Source organism: Cyprinodon tularosa, unplaced genomic scaffold (genome assembly GCF_016077235.1).
Source record: "Cyprinodon tularosa strain WSP-4 unplaced genomic scaffold, ASM1607723v1 ctg21, whole genome shotgun sequence".
NCBI lineage: Eukaryota > Metazoa > Chordata > Actinopteri > Cyprinodontiformes > Cyprinodontidae > Cyprinodon > Cyprinodon tularosa.
In genome coordinates, this window is record NW_024038778.1 from 1,819,900 (window position 1) to 1,836,314 (window position 16,415).

At 38.1% G+C, this 16,415-nt stretch overlaps 1 protein-coding gene across 1 annotated transcript in view; it reads left to right on the plus strand.

Moving 5' to 3' along the window:
- Positions 1–16,415, plus strand: part of myo15ab (myosin XVAb) — an 82,524-nt gene that overhangs the window by 54,329 nt on the left and 11,780 nt on the right. The window contains exons 44-60 of the mRNA XM_038285265.1: positions 1,184–1,289; positions 1,415–1,483; positions 1,582–1,646; positions 1,736–2,146; positions 3,454–3,532; positions 3,633–3,728; positions 3,879–3,939; positions 4,835–4,925; positions 5,049–5,166; positions 8,392–8,507; positions 9,332–9,391; positions 9,524–9,599; positions 9,707–9,822; positions 9,928–10,046; positions 12,969–13,110; positions 13,646–13,757; positions 13,830–13,904. Of these exons, the coding sequence (XP_038141193.1) occupies positions 1,184–1,289; positions 1,415–1,483; positions 1,582–1,646; positions 1,736–2,146; positions 3,454–3,532; positions 3,633–3,728; positions 3,879–3,939; positions 4,835–4,925; positions 5,049–5,166; positions 8,392–8,507; positions 9,332–9,391; positions 9,524–9,599; positions 9,707–9,822; positions 9,928–10,046; positions 12,969–13,110; positions 13,646–13,757; positions 13,830–13,904 (1,912 nt within the window). The remainder of the gene's footprint in view (positions 1–1,183; positions 1,290–1,414; positions 1,484–1,581; positions 1,647–1,735; positions 2,147–3,453; positions 3,533–3,632; positions 3,729–3,878; positions 3,940–4,834; positions 4,926–5,048; positions 5,167–8,391; positions 8,508–9,331; positions 9,392–9,523; positions 9,600–9,706; positions 9,823–9,927; positions 10,047–12,968; positions 13,111–13,645; positions 13,758–13,829; positions 13,905–16,415) is intronic.

The window sequence follows — 16,415 nt, forward strand, 5'->3', positions numbered from 1 at the left end:
AGTGAAACCCCACAAAGGCGAAGGAAAAAACAGATGACACAAGAAAGTATCACTGATATATGTTTGCTCTATTATATCTTTCTTGTTATTGGCTTGAAAACTAAGGTTTTTTTTTTTTTGGTTTTATGCCACATATTTTACCTCACTTGAGGTAAAAAGGAATTCCTCCTTTTTTTTTTCAAAACTTGAAAGTTGTAACGACATAAAATACTTGTTCTTTCAGAACGACAACACTTATCCTGCATCAGTTATTTAGAATATTTACGTCTTTAAAAGATGACATAAAAAACGTAGGTAATGGTAAGAACATTTCCGGTTCTAAATTAGATTAATACTGTTGTACTGAAGGCAAGAAAAATATTTTGATTTCAAAAGGTTACCACACTCTGCCGTTTATATGCTAAGATCTAGTGACCTTCTGCCCATCCTTCCTGCCTTGTGTTCCTACTTACGTATCTACTACCCTTTCTTTCTTTGGTCTTTTTGTCTTCATTGTTGTCCTAGCTTCTTTATTTTTTTTATTTATGCAGTCTTTCTTATGTTTTCAGCTCCCACTACCTGGAACAAATTTGTCTGAACTTCACATACAAGCTCTTGTAATGCTCAAAGATTTTAAAATCCTGGTTAAATCATTACAGTCAATTATGTCTGTGTAAATGTTTTAGGTGAGAGTTTTTGCAGAGTTTTAATGTTTTGTCTGTTGTAAATTATATGCTGTGGCCAGGTATCTATTGCAAATGACATTTTAAATCTCTATGGGACTAACCTGATTAAATAAAGGCTAAATAAACTGTAATAATACATCAATCACTCTAGCTTTTACCTGTAATATATTCTCTCCTCTTTAGCTCACTCCAAAAGTCTTCTTAGACGCTTGTTAATATGTTCTAATAGTTGTTTTGGAGAAGTGAATGTTGAAGCTCTCTATCAAGATTTGGATATTTGTATTCTACCTCAAAAAAAATAAACATCAGTCCTCAACCAGTCTGTCGCCAGTGGCTAAAAGGGATGAAAGATATGGACCAAAACTTTTATAACTATGTATGTTGTTATTTTACAACTATTTCAATTGGGTTAAATGTAATAATAAAAAGGTGAAGTGATAAATACATAAGAAATGTGCGGAAAAAATGTATTTTGGCATTTTTTAAAATCTGTATTTAAAGCCTGTCTTTTCTCTCAGGAAGTAGAATCGGTTGTTGGACTGTCAGGCAGGATGAAGGGGGCCGGGGGAATTGGAGGGAAGTGGCAACAGCAGGGGCAATCCTCCGGCCACCTGCCTCCTGGAGGTTTGTAACAAATAGACATACATGCTGAATATTGCCATATTCGCACTTAACCAGATTGAGAAATAATTTGTTAGCTCCATGACAAAACATCAAAAGAGACAGAAATTGGCTGCTTGTGTCTGCAGCTGTGAGAGTCCTTCCTGTAGGAGGTGTGATGTTGCCTCCTGTTGCTGCTGTGGCACCTGTAACAACTGGTTTGTATCAGATGTGATGATTAAAATATAAAACACAAACAGTTGAGCAAAGGGTTTCTATGCCTTCCTCCTGCTTACTTGCTGGGTTTCTCCTCCAGAAGACCAGCAGGCTGTTTTGGCCCAGCAGCAGCAGGCGATTGTGAACCAGCAGGCCGTCATCATGGTAACTCCCCCGTTTGGATCCTTGTCTGTTTTTCTGCTTCACTGCAGCTTCTGCCCTTTGATTTCATGTGTCATTTTCTTGTTTCTCAGGCGCAGCAGATGACCATGCAAGCCATGGCCATAGTGACTAGCCCCGTGTCGAGCCCCCCGACCTCCCCCATCACCAGCCCTCCTATGAGTCCTGTGCCCCATCACCACCCGAGCTCATATGCGCTCTCCAGCCCATACGCTGTCATACCTCCAAGTCCATATGCAAACATCCCCCCAAGCCCGTACGCTAACTTCACTCCGACCCCCTATGCAGCAGCAGTGTTACCACCCAGCCCTTATAACCCTTCTGCTCAGCGGGATCAGACTCTATCACAGGCAAACACTCAACCCCCTGCTGATCCCCCTACTGATCCTCAGCCCCAGCGGCAGCCTCAGGCTGCCCGCCGTGACCATCATCTGAGCTCCTCCAAAGCCGAGCCAACACAACCAACATTTAAACCTGCTGCACAGGTGAGAGACCCAGACACATGGGGATAACAGTTTATGCTAACACATTGCAGTGCTTAGGTCCTGACAATGTGTTAAACAGAAAAGACCCCTTTTCATCTAGAAAATGCTTTTTTTCAGAGCAGAAATTCTGCCCAATTAGATCGTTTCTGCTTTTACAATGCCTTGCAAGAGTACAATATCAACACCCCTTGAACTTTTCTTTGTCTTATCACATTGTAACCTTAAACTTAATTACACTTCTTTAATATGATATAGTCAAACAAAAAAGCAAATTCCGTGTTACAAAACACCTCAAGCTCAGTCAGACTGGATGAAGAGTGTCTGTGATTCCTTTTTAAGTCTTATCATACATTGTTATTGGCTGTTTTCTTTGACAGGCCCGAACTTATATAAAGAAATGCTCTGGTTCGCTCTGAGTGATGGTTTATGATCCTGGTCCTGTTGGAAGCCGTACATCGGTCTCTAGTCTCGTGCAACATGTTTTCATTCAGCTCTGCTCTTCAATTACCTCTGTCCATCTTCTCATCAGCTCTGACCAGTAGTTTTAGCTTCAGCTAAAGAAACCCTCTTCCCACAACATTATACTGCCACCACCATGTTTTATAGTGAGGATGGGGCCCTCTTGTGTCACATGTAAAGGTGTCACTTATGCCACACAGTATTTCAAACTTGCAAGCCAAAAAGTAAAATTTCTGTCTCATCTTACCAGCGCGTTTTCTTCCACATCTGTTGATTGAGTGGGTTGTGTACAACTAACTGGTTTCTTCTTTTCATATGTTTCCTTAAAAACAAAATTTAGTTGAGTGCATTAGTAATATTTCTGTTTTATTGAATCCTGACAATAAAACAGAAAAGGAGTTAGCACAGGCTTCTTGGCTGCTTCTCTGATTTATGTGGCCTCTTGCTTGGTCTATACCTGATCTTTCTAATGTTTCTAACAAATCTCTGACGGCTTCATAGAACAGCTGTATTTGTACTGTGATAAAAAGGGCTATTTTTCTAACTAGATTCTAGGCAATTGGTTAATATGCATTTATTCTGATATCAGAGTAAAGGCATTTGAGCACAAAACACACACTTCAGATATTAATTATATGTATCCTTTGATTACTGTTTTGAAATTAACTGGTACGTTTGATTTAGTGTCACTAAAATTTCCCTAAAATATGGATAGTTCAAAAGGGTTTTTGTCAAAAGGTTACTTTTTCAAAGCACTGTATGTTGCTAACTTGTGCTTGTTACTGTTTTGCCTCTTCCTCCAAATAAATACTGCCATCACTTGAGTAACCTCTTAGTGGGTTTTTCAGACTCAGTCAGGCATGGACAGTGTCTCTAGGAAAAAAGCTCCAGGCATCCCCATTAACAAGGAACCAGCCAGGAAATTTGGTATGAGCACACGAGAGGAAGCTAAAATCCACACCTTAAAGATCCAAGCACAACAGAGAATCATCTGTGTTATTTTGGCATGCTTCTGTCTCTGTTTCAGCCCCAGTGGTGACATCTCCCCCACCCCCTGCTGGAGAAGTGGTGAAGTACTCTTCTAAAGCAGCAGATCACATCATCCCCAGTCAAGATATTCAAGGTGACTCCTTCATTATTAAAGGAACGGCTTGATGCTGTGATGATTCTCTGCTCTGATTCTTTGCAGTTTTTAAACTTCTCTATACTTCAGCCAGTGTTCAGACTTTAAATGAAACTATACAGAGTTCATTCTTTGTCTTTTCTTTTCTAGAAATAATCAGAAGATATAACTCCCCCTCACCACCAGTAGACCCACTACCAGTTGGAAATCGGTCAGTTTGAACACCCACACACACACAAGCACACACACGTTTGTATTTCTTTCCATATTAATAATTTACAATTACATTTACAATCAATTTAGTTCCTGAATTTATACCTAACCCTGACATTTACCCTGACAGTTATCAGTATATTCTTAATCCGAAACTTAACCTAAAGTTAATTCACACCATACCTCTGAACTGACTCGCTAAGGTTAAAAATGGGGCTCTGCCACGACAGCACCTGCCTTAAGGCCTGTTGGTCATAAGACTGTTGAAAAACATATTAAATTCAGTCTTAAATAGGTAACACAAACAAGTGCATACATACACATCCATATAACTCTATGTTTCCAAGAACTTTGTAAGGTTTTCACTTCATTTTCAATTATTTTCTTATTTTAAATAAGAAGTAGCTTTTCAGTCAGAAAATAAAAAAACACAACACAGGTTTTGCATGAATAATACGATGACTACCTTGAGCTAAGTATGATGGAGATCCGTGATGCTATAGGTGGCTTTTCCTCCTAAAGTCCAGGGAACTATATTAGATACCATTGCCTCATAATTCTATTGGAAATACAAGGCCATTTAAAATAGTGCTGAATCTACTACAGTGAAAATATATGTCCTCAATGGGTCTGTCTGCTGGACAGGTTTAAACACATAATCGGTGTCAAGACACAAAATCAAGCTCCTTCTATGGCCATTCTATTTGCCGAAGCAAAACCTGTACAAACCCTTGGAGTGGGATGAGGACAGCGTCCAGAAAAGTGGGCTGTTTAAGCTTTTGACGAAATGTTGAGACATCTTTAGTAGGGTTCCATATGAATGTAGAGGAGCTGCAATACACAGTTCTTTTGTTATACAGCCATTAATTGTGGTGTTCCATTTTGATAAGCAGACCAGATGGGAAGTTCACAAAGAAGCAAACGCCTCGTGATGAAGCTTTACAGATCCTCAAACCCCAGATGGACAATCCTCCTCCTCCACAGGTAAACACAACCCTGTCTGAAAGAAGCAGTCACAGATTTATACAAGCTGCTCACCTGGGATCATTAACACCCCCACATTAGCATGGAGACACAGTGTTGAAATGCTTCTTTTTTCCTGTCCAGCCCAAGCGTCCTGTTGGCCAGTCACAGTCTACGTCTGTGATGAAACAATCAGGAGTTAATCCTACCAAAACCGCAAAGACAAGGGCTCCAGACCGTCGTCTGCCTAAACCTCCACCAGGTAACCACCTTCTAAAAGCTGGACTCATCCATATACTATAGACAAGGTTTAGTGTGTGTTTTGATATATTTCTTGCACTGTACAATTATCCTTGTGATGATATTTTTAAATATCATTTCCTCTAATCTCTCTCATTTTGTTCTCTGGATCATATTAAAGCAAATCCTGCATTTTTGTGCTTACTCATATCACTGCAACAAAATCCTTCACAGAACCTTGTGGTCAAACTTCTATTTGAAAAAAAATCACGTTTTTCAGGCATTTAAAAAATTTTATGCATAAATCGGTTACCAATGTTAACTAGTAAAAGTTTAAAAGCTTTATTTTCTTTCCTTTCTTTTTCCTGTGGCTTTTCAAGCAAAACTTTCAAGCATCAAAAGGTCAAAGGCTATTCATTTATTCTCTTGGCCATCAATGTGATTTTTGTCATTGGAGTGTTGGTGGTACTTGGGCTCCTTCTTGTGGTAATAAGAGGGATATTTTCATATCAACTCTGCAGGCAGATTCATCTTCATTAGCAGAGCTGTGATGTAAATGTGAAAAAGATTAGTGCTGCAACTATATTATGACTTCAGATCCAAATGAAAACTGCTCCAGGAGACAAGTGTAAAGGAAATATTGGAGAAAAACCCTGCGGAAATGAAAGTGAACTAAGTTCAGGCAGTTGAAGTTCAAGGTAGTTCAATTCAAGTTATCTGAACTTTTTAAATAGCTATCATGCTTCAATTAAAGAATACGTTTAGTGATCTGTGGTGCCATAAACCTAACCTTAGAACCGTAATATTTATAAAAGAAAAATCTAAAGGTATGGATGTGCTTTTATCCATCCAAAAAAGTATTTCTCAACTAATGTTTACATTCCTTAGAAATCCATTCCTTTAATCCTACAAGAAACATTCAGTTTTGATGGATATATAGCTTAGATAACTTTTTTTTTAAACATAATTTTTATTATGTTTTTTTAATCTGTGTTATTTTTAAACAAAGCTTTCACAAGGAAATTAAAACGGATGAAATAAGACACAGTTAGAGCACAGATCTCCTAAGTTAATCTTTACAAGTCACATATTAAAAGGAGTTTTATGATCCAGTATTGCAATTTCTGTAATAATGACAAGGATATTTGAAATGATTGGTATTTTAGGAGCTACCTCTTATAAAATCTCAGAGAACTACGGAGTTTATCTGTTTTTAAAAAGGTTAAATAAATTATAATTTGCTGAGTTGTATATTGCTCACTTGGAGACACTGTGCAGATCATGGATCGCTTTCCAAATGGTCACTTAAGATTTTTCAGGCTTCTTAAAGCGAAGCTGCGATACTTAAAGCTGCCGACTTCTATTCTGAACCCTGAAGACATTTTACTGCCATATATGTAAAATGTTTTCTTAGGCTGAGCCCCAATCCCCATTTGCATAAAGAAAAAAAATGGCCAGAATTTTTGCAGCTGTCACTACTGTTAATTTCTCTCTCTTTCTAGGATTTTATTGTTGTAACCAGTATTCATTCCTTCAAAGGTTACAATGATTTACATCTTTGTTTTCTACTTTCCTGATTCCTTGGTCTTTTCCACAACATGTTATTCCTTAAACACTCCCCATATTTTTTGGACTTACCTGCATTTTTACGTTCTTTTGTTGGAATATTTTATTTTTTTCTTTCATTTAACTTCGGAACATATCTGTTATATTTATATTACTTATTTAAGAACAGTATCAGGGAGCAGAGAAACAGAACTTAGCTAAATCCCCCCAAAAATCGGAAGATACAATAAGAAATGGTGACACTATTATTATAATTTTTTTTGTGATTCAAATATTTATTGAGTTTTAGTATTGTATAACAAAAAAACAACATATAAATCAGTTTAAATCTGTAAACAACTGATGTCAACTTTACATTGTAGACATGTAGGTGAAATTGCGACACTATTAATGAAAATTGCAGTAATGTATTTGCCCGCTGTCTTATGATAAGACTTATAATTCCTCCTCACTTTGTAGATAGTGATATGTACTTTGACATTATCCAGATAAAGACCCCCTGTTTTAACATAATTATGTGCTGCACCTTTCAAAGAATATCTCAAGTGGAAAGCACTCCTGAACCAGTGAGAGAATGTCAGGGGTCAGTGCTCTTTCCATTTTATAAGGATAAGTTGCCTTGCAAGGAGTGTAAAAAACACAACTACTACTAGACTCTGCACCAGATAGACAATGTGAGGTTCAAACCCAAACAGCCCATTTAATGGATAAGGAGGTATATATCTCCCTATGAAGCCTCACTTCATGTCCGAAAATAAGAATCTCAATTAAAGTTTGGCTTTGGGCAGGAATTGAACTTATATATGATGCCAGGTTCCCTCTGTCACAAAAAGGGGTTATCACTGGAAACCACCTAGATAATCTCAGTTTAGTCAAATTGATACAATGTACTACCTTAAAAATAAATAAACCCTGTCCTGAACAAATTTAAGAATTTGAACCCTGTTTAGAGTGACTTCCAAGGTCTTCTAAGAAATAAGTTTTCCAAGCTCCTCTTTCCATAAACATACTATATTTGATGATCCACCGGGAAAAAGAACATCCTCCACTTTACCTTTAAACAAAGGTCGATGTGGTATCATTTTACACCATTTAATAGTGTTGAAGTCAAGACCACACCAACCAAGACAAAGAAGTACGGAGACTGAGACAAGGAAAAAATCTTTAGAGGACTAGATGGCCTAGCCAAGACCAAGATCTTATATGGTTTTGGCCTCTAAATGTATTGGTCTTGTCTTGGTTTCTGTACTCCTTGGTCTTGGTTGGTGTGGTCTTGACCACAACACCACCATTTGATGTGAAAGAAATGCAGAATGGCATTTATTAAGTTCTTTTCTTACATATAAACACTCAGCAAGGTCCTTCACTTATTATGTAAATACAGCCAATTTAGCCCTGCTGCATGTCAGTTACAGATGGCTCATTTCAACTCAGTATCCTACGATCAGTTATGGAGAAAAACTGGGGGAAGCGTCAGAAAACAGCATTCAAATGATCGCATTTCAGTTTAGTACTTCATAAAGTGGAAAAATAATTATTAAGGTAAAGAAACACCGGAAAACTGATAAACCATCATCTTCATCTAATAAGTCCTAATAACCCAGTTACTGACTTTATCACTTTGCAATTTGATATGTTGTGTTAGTTTTACTTTCTAGTTATTAAACATGTTTCTTTGCAGTATCCCGAGAGCTTCCAGTAGAGAAAGAGACCATCCAGACACAGCTTCATCTGAGCACCAATGAGGAGCATTACACCTACACCAATGTACCCTGGAGGCTGTATCTCAGGAAGGAGGTGACCACACAAATACATCAGCAAAAACAAACCACTGAACATCAGCTATTTCTTATGAATAAGCCATGGTAAAAAGAAAAAAAAACATAGAACCTGAGCAGTAACCTGCTACAGATTCCACTCAGTCCTTATTGAAATTGAAGCCAAAAACTCTGCAGAAAATGTTCCACCGTTTTAAATGATTATGAAATTCTTTGGGCTCCCACACAGATGATCAAGTTGTATTTTGGATGCTACCATTTTTTTTTTAAATAAGAGGCCTTCTTCTATCTAATCTTCCAAACAAGCTGGAATTATGCAGTGTTTTTCTTTTTAATTTAATTCTCAGGAATTTGCTAACTGACTCTGGTCCAGTCTGAAAGCAACCCTTGAGAATTATAAAATTGTTTGGCCCTCTCTAGCTCCACTTCTGCAATAGCTGGGAACTCTCTTTAAGGTCTTCATTACTGCCTTACCATTTTGTTACACACCCCTACACCCCATGGAGCAATAAGCTGTTGGAAATGTTACTGTTATAGAGGCCGTCACACTAACGGACGATCAAACTGTTATTCTCCTTTTTGCATAATGGAATTAAAAATGGCATACTCATCTTTCAAAGTGCTTCTCTATCTCTTTGTGTGATTTTGTAAACTTTACTTAGGATTTGTATCATTTTTGAAATCCTGCGTTATTTTAGAATTTCCTGCAGCTTGTAACCCCAGCATTGAAAAAGGGTCTATGTTCTTGTTATCATGACAATATCTGCATCAATGCCAATTTAAACACTATATTCGGAAAACAGTCCTCAGATGAATATATATATATATATATTTTTCTCTCAGGTGTTTTATCCCAAAGACAGCTTCAACAATCCACTGTTGCTAGATCTCATTTTCAAACAGGTAAACATTTTTAATTCTCTTTTTCTTTTTTGTATTTAACAGTATTTCTTTCAGCCTATATAATCTTTCATAACTGAATAAAGACAGATTTATACACTGATTCCTCTTCTCTCCTGTACTTCTCCCTTCCAGATAGTGAATGACACCCTGTCAGAGGCATGTGTTCGTATCACCCGGGATGAGAGACAGAAAATGAAAGCCCTTTTTGGTACCCCTGTCTGTTTTTCCTGCAGTCTTTTTTCATAGCTGCATTGCTGTAATAAGCACAACCCCGTGACATTTATGAGTTTGTGTGTCTGTTTCTTTGAATGACAGCAAAACATAGTATTAAGCAGAATATGGATCCAGTGGAGGAGCATGTGAAGAAAACAATTGTAACAGCGGCCAGAGAGACCTGGGAAATTTACTTCTCCCGACTCTTTCCTGCCTCGGTGAGTTTGGGGGTGGGTTTGTTGGAGCATACTATTGCATTTTGTGATATATACATTTTTTACATTTTTCTTGGTGAATGTGTGCCTCTGTCTGTCTGAGTGCAGGGTAGTGTAGGAACAGGTGTACAGGTGTTGTCCGTGTCGCACAGCGGTATCAAATTACTAAAGACAGTGAAAAGCAGCGCAGCAGCTCCAGACTACTTCAGAGTCCTTCGACCATACACGTAGGTCCAGAAGTTTTTCACAAACCTCACTTTTTTCAACTTTTCTTTTAGCCACCTTTTATCTCCTAAACTTGTCTTGTTTCTTAATTTCAAATGTTTATTTTCACCAGTCCTTGGCTTTCACACTTTAAATCCATTTGTGCGAAAATTCTGAATATTTAAAACACATTTAAATTCTGTGAAAACCTTATGCAGGTCTTATGCATCTTTACGGATCATCTTGAGACTGAAATTATTTTTTCTATTTGCTCTCTTTGAGATTTTCTATAAATTCAGGTAGAGAAACTGTATAAAATAGCTTTTTTAGTGACAGGCTACTTCTTACAAAGCAGTTAACGCCCCATTAATACCAAATTAGAACTGCACTATGGTGTCAATAATCATTGGAGAAAAAACAAAATCTAATTTTAGAGCAATCATGACCTGAGGCAAGCTTTCTATCTGGCTCATCAGTTTCATTTGTTGTTTTCTTTGTAGTCCAATCAAAATGCTATAGATAGGCAATAGCTTACCATAAACACCTTTGCCATAACCCTTATTATTACTGTAGGGGAGGAAATACGATATTTTTTGGCTCATCAGCAACAGGATGATGCTCCTTAGAGCACCACTCAAAACTGCTGACAATGAACTATTTTTAAACAACTGAGGAAAATGTCTAAACTTGGAGCAATTGTGTCCAGAGATGATCTTGAAATTATTATCCAAAAAGGGGTTGTCTGGTCTTCAGCAAATTCAAAACTCTGCGATGAGGTTACTGACTCTTTATTGGCTCCCAGTCTCTTTTCGGTTTCAGTTTAAAATCCTGGTGCTGACCTTCAGATCCTTTACGGTCAGGTCCCTCCTACGTTAGACACTTGTTATGTCCTTATACCTCCTCTCGGAGACTGGGGTCTCCTGATCAGAATCTGCTAATGGTCCTTCTAACTCGTTACAGGACCAGGGGAGATCGCTCCTTTCAAGCGGCCAGAAGTCTAGAACAATCTTCCGCTTTTTACATTTTTAAGAACGAACTGAAAACCTATTTTTTTAAGAAAGCATTTTAAGTAGTGGATTAAGGGTTGTTTTATGATCAAGTTTTTTGTGATGTAAATGTAAATGCATTTTTATTTGTATTGTAATTTTGTGAAGCACTTTGTGACCTCTATGTCTATGAAAGGTGCTATATAAATAAACATTACTTATACTAATTTTATGCAGAGTGCTTTGTAGAGCCAAGCATGTTTATTACTTCTCACTACAGCTATTTCATTTTACCTTTATGTGTTGTATTGTGCATGTACATTGAAATGTGAAGCCAGATTCAGTAAAGTGAACAAAATCTTTTTTTTTTTCCAAATGTTTTCCAATTTCCTTAATATATAATATAATATAATATAATATATAATTCAATTTTATTGTCATTACACTGTCACAAGTACAGAGCAACGAAATGAATTCTCTGCATTTAACCCATCCCATTGGGGAGCAGTGGGCTGCCATTATGCGGTGTCCAGGGAGCAGTGTGAGGTTAAGGGTCTTGCTCAAACCAGAGTGGCAGTCTGTGGGAGTGCGGCTCCAACTCAGAACCTAAGGATACCACTAGGCCGCCACTCCCTTCACTCGTATCTGATGTTATGGAATGTGACTGCAGTCGGATTAGTGACCTTGAGGTTTATCTCCATCCAGTTTGTCACAATATTGTTCTGCTCAGCAGGAAACTAAGCCAGACAGCAAAACGGACAGAAGCTGGGATAGCAATACTGAGAATCTAAACAATAAGTAAACTATTTATCCTTAATTTGAGAAGGTACGTTATATGATCTGCTAATGTAATTAGCACTTAGTAAGATAATTAGATGATATGAAATAACATAGCAGAAATAACATGCTAGCAATTTCCAATCCTACTCATCCCCGCTCATCTTCAATAAATATGAAATTAGGGCCTCTCTTTTTAGTAGGCCATATACATTTTTATTGTAAACAACCACCTGAAGAATTTCCAACTCTTCCCTAATTGGCATCCTACCCACTTACTTAATTAGGGTGGTTGGACATGTCCAATGCTGTGGCTAAAAGTGTGAGAACAGGATTTTTTTTTTCTAGTCTAGATTGTTGGCAATACCTGCTTGCCACAATTTCTTTTGGGACAAGTGACAGGAAATAATCAGTACCATGATATGTTGCCACTGCAATAATGAACCACAACCATCTCACACTGAAGGTTTTTGCCTGCGTTAAACACTCAGAGAACTTACTGCTCCATCAGGCACTTCTTGATGCACAACTTGATACACTCCAGATGACCTGGTAAAGATTCAACAGATACTATTCATTGTATGGCAGACTTAGTCCAGTATGTAGAGACCCTAATATTTAAAGTTTTTCTGTTTAAGTTTTTTTGCAGTATTTAGACTGATGTATTCTTTCTGTCTGTCGGCCGTTTCATACAAAGAAAATTACACTTCAAAGAACACCTTAAAAACTATCATAAGCAGACCAGATTATGAGAAGGTTTGTTTGGATTAATTATGGTAAATATACATTACAGAAAATGAAACTAATTCTCAATAAAATAAAAAGGTTTATGGTTACCTACCCGATTCGGTCTGACTAGATCGCTTGAGATGCGGTACTTGACAGAATTATACTGATGTTATGCATACTACTGCCTGCTATTTAGTGGTCTTGCTTTACTTAACTTTGTTTAGTTTAAAACCTCAAGCTCTGATGAGTATTACAGTTGGTGAGTTTGGCTCATTGTAAAGGATTTACAATATAAATAAACAATCGATGGCTTAAGTTAGAAATTGCGGGCAAATGCATCACATTTTATTCTTTCTTTTATCTTTATTTTACTGAAAGTTTGGTTTACATGTTATGCAGACCCTGTTGGTTATTATTGTGATTGTTTGCTGTTTCTCCTGCTTTCTGTCTCAGATATGCAGACATCCTGTTCGTGACCATCCCATCTGAGAACATGCTGGAGTTCAATCTGACCAATGAGAAGTTGATCCTGTTCTCTGCCAAAGCCTTACAAGTCAAGCATCTTATTGACACCTTTATCAATGAAATCAAAAAGGCATGAAAACTCATACCACACAATTGTACATGCTTACATATTTTTACATCCTGTTATCCAAAACTCCAAACACTTTTAAAGAAAATAATCAGCGTCATTTCACCTAATCCAGGTTTGATTACAATGAACACAAAAGGTTTTTGGTATAGGTTTGAATCAGCATCCTCAATTTGGTGTTAAACCCAAAAAACTATTTAAGTTGTGCTTAGGGTTCTTATTTCACTTGATCAAAAAATTCAGAGGTTTCAACTTTTCTAGCTTTGACTTAAGTATTTTGATTCCCATAGAAGTTATCTTTGTCATGGTCAAAACTATACTTTTAAATGCTCTTTGCTGAAAAATCACAATACTTTATCTAAATTAGCAAAGCATATTAATTAACAGGCTGAGGTGGTTAAAGACTGAAACAATTATGTCCCAGTTTTTATTCACCAAAGTAAGAAAATCAAGGGAAAACTTTATTTTTTACTTTACCATTTATCACAAGTATTTCATTACCAATTAAATATACGTCCCATGTTCTTTGTTCTGTCAGGACTCCGATTATGTCATTGCTGAGCGCAACTTTGTGACAGATGACCGCTCAATGCTTAGTTTTCATAAAGGTGATATCATCAGGTTGCAGGTCATGGATGGGCTTGAGAAAGGTGAGAGACCATTTTAGTCAGAGTTTCCTGGGTGGACATTACAAGAACATTTACAGATGCAATGTCCTACAGGTTACAGTTACGGCTGTGTGGTGAGGAAGAAGGTTGTGTTTCTGGAAGAGCTTAAACGTGACACTCAAGACTTTGGTGAGTATTTGATGTGTTCAGGAAACAGATCAATAGCTATAAACTTCATGTGCCTTTAAACATGGAGGGACTTTTTGAACCATTTATCCTCTGTTCTTTAGAGCTAATATTCTCCAAATGTAAGGGGAAAATGCAAGACACAACCGCCAGAGCAGCCTTTACATACAATATTTGAACGGAAGATCATTTTTAGGTGGAGAATGGCAAAGCAATTTAAAAATCATTGTTTCTAACTCAACTTGATAACATAAAAAATACCATTTTAGGTCAGAGGTGTTGCATTACTCTGGTGCTACACAAGATCTGAAGGGGACTGTCTGATGTTAAGGAGTTCCAGTCTAGTAAAAGACATCTCACAATGTCAGCATAGAGTAGAAAAACCACAAGGCAGCAAAATACCTTGACTTCCATCTTTGACTGAGCTTAAACAGACCTTGTTCTCACATATGCTGAGTTCGAATTCAGAGGCTGCGTCCTTCAAACACCAGATTTGTCGGCCGATTGCGACATAGTGCGGCGCCATGGCCTGTTCAGATTGAAACAATCCTCATTATGCAGCCGACAAATGCATCCTTCTTTTTGCCTGTTTTGAAGGACGGGTCCATTGTATCCTACGTAGCCTTGGGTATCCCGAGATTAATTGCGTGTCCAAGCTGCTCCATGTTTAGAGGAAAAAGTAAATTGCTAGGTGACAGAGCGTACACTGAGGCCATTTCTAAATTCACAAGAACGTGAGAACGGACTCGTGTCCTCAATATGTTCTTGAGAAGAACACAGGAAAGTATGGACTCTGGGAGAACAGGAGCACGCAGCATAAATATGGGTCAATAGGTGGAGCTGCATTTCTCCTCCTGTTATTCAGAGTCTCTAGATAAAGATAAATTCTTACTTTTTTCGTTTAGTGGGGGGATAATAATTAGAAGAGTAAGATAAACACAAATCAAATGAACATTTTGCCAAATAAAACAAAGCCAGCGGTACTTCACACATGGCTATGCCGAGAGAGGGCTGCTGCAGACAGGCTTAAATTGGCCCTGGCTGCAGTTAGCCTTGGAGGTCCACTTGTTGCCACAGTCTTCTCAACATCGGACCTTTTTTTTTTTTTTATTACGCACTAAATCATTAAATGGGCCATATAGTGAAGCTTAAAGTAAAATGTTCTCGCTTCAAATTATCTTAAAACATACTTTTATAGAACAACGGCAACAGAAAAGAGATATTTTAACGTAATACCCTGAGCTCTGTTAGCGTTTCACTGGAAGCTGCTGCTGCCACAGTGCTGGGGCAGCTGTCAATCACAAGAATGGGCAAGTTCAACTCAATTCAATTCAGTTTATTTATATAGTGCTGATTCACAACAAATGTCATCTCAAGGCACTTTACAGTTCACCAGATCTGTTTTCAAAGTTTTCTATCTAAGGAAAACCAGTTTATTGCATCGATTCATTGACTCTAGGGCATTCCCTGACACTAAACATGCCTGTAGCAACAGTGGAGAGGAAATAATCCCTTTTAACAAGAAGAAACCTCCAGCAGAACCAGGCTCAGTTTGAGCGGGCATCTGTCGAGGCCGACTGTGGTTCAAGGAGACAGAAGCAGAGATGCAAAAGGCAAGTGTAAAAGGGGCCCATCCAGGAAACACAGCCATTCAGACGACCTCCGAGCCAAGATAGCACATCGAGCCAGTCGCAGTCACAGGACTACACTCAAAAACAGGCAGATCTCGAACATCTATAAACAAAGGTGTTGATGGAAGCAGCACAGCTGGTATTTCTCTCTAGGATGGTGTCACAGCCAAACAGGAACAGACTATGAAAAAAAGCAGAGAGAGCATAACGTGAAAGATTAAACTAACAAATTCTGCAGAGTGGGAGAATAGAGATAGAATGAAGCAGAATTATGAAAAAAGTGGTCCCTATGTCCTCCAGAAGTCTAAGCCTATAGCAGCATAACTATTGAGATAGCCCAGGATAACCTGAGCCCCTCTAACTAAAAGCTTAATCAAAAATGCATGCTCGGTACAGAGGGAGGGGCGAGGGAGGGGCGAGAACAACATCCGGGGACTTTGTCCGTTCTTGGTCTTTTGTTCTTGTGAATTGGAACAGTACTATGGCTGAGGCTGATGACGTTTCACAAGCACATGAGAACGCACAAGTAGAAGTATTGAGAAACGGCCTGAGTGAGGGGCAGTGACATTTGGAGAAGGCTTGAGCTGTTTGAATCCATAGCCAAACCCTTCCGGCCTCCTTATTTTTACGACCCTCAAAGGACCCAGTCCAGGTAGACCGGGTCCTTGGATGACACAGCTGCTGAAATTAAACACACCTATTGATTATTAGGTGACTTGCTTAGGAGAAAATGCAATGATGTGAATCAGGTGTGAACTAAAACATGGTAGACAGTATAGGCCCTTTAGGATCAGAGTTGAGAAAAAATGCTCTGATCTAATGCAATCTACCGTACCTCTGTTACTTTGTTTAGGGTGGCTGTTCTGCGAGAAAAAAAACCTAT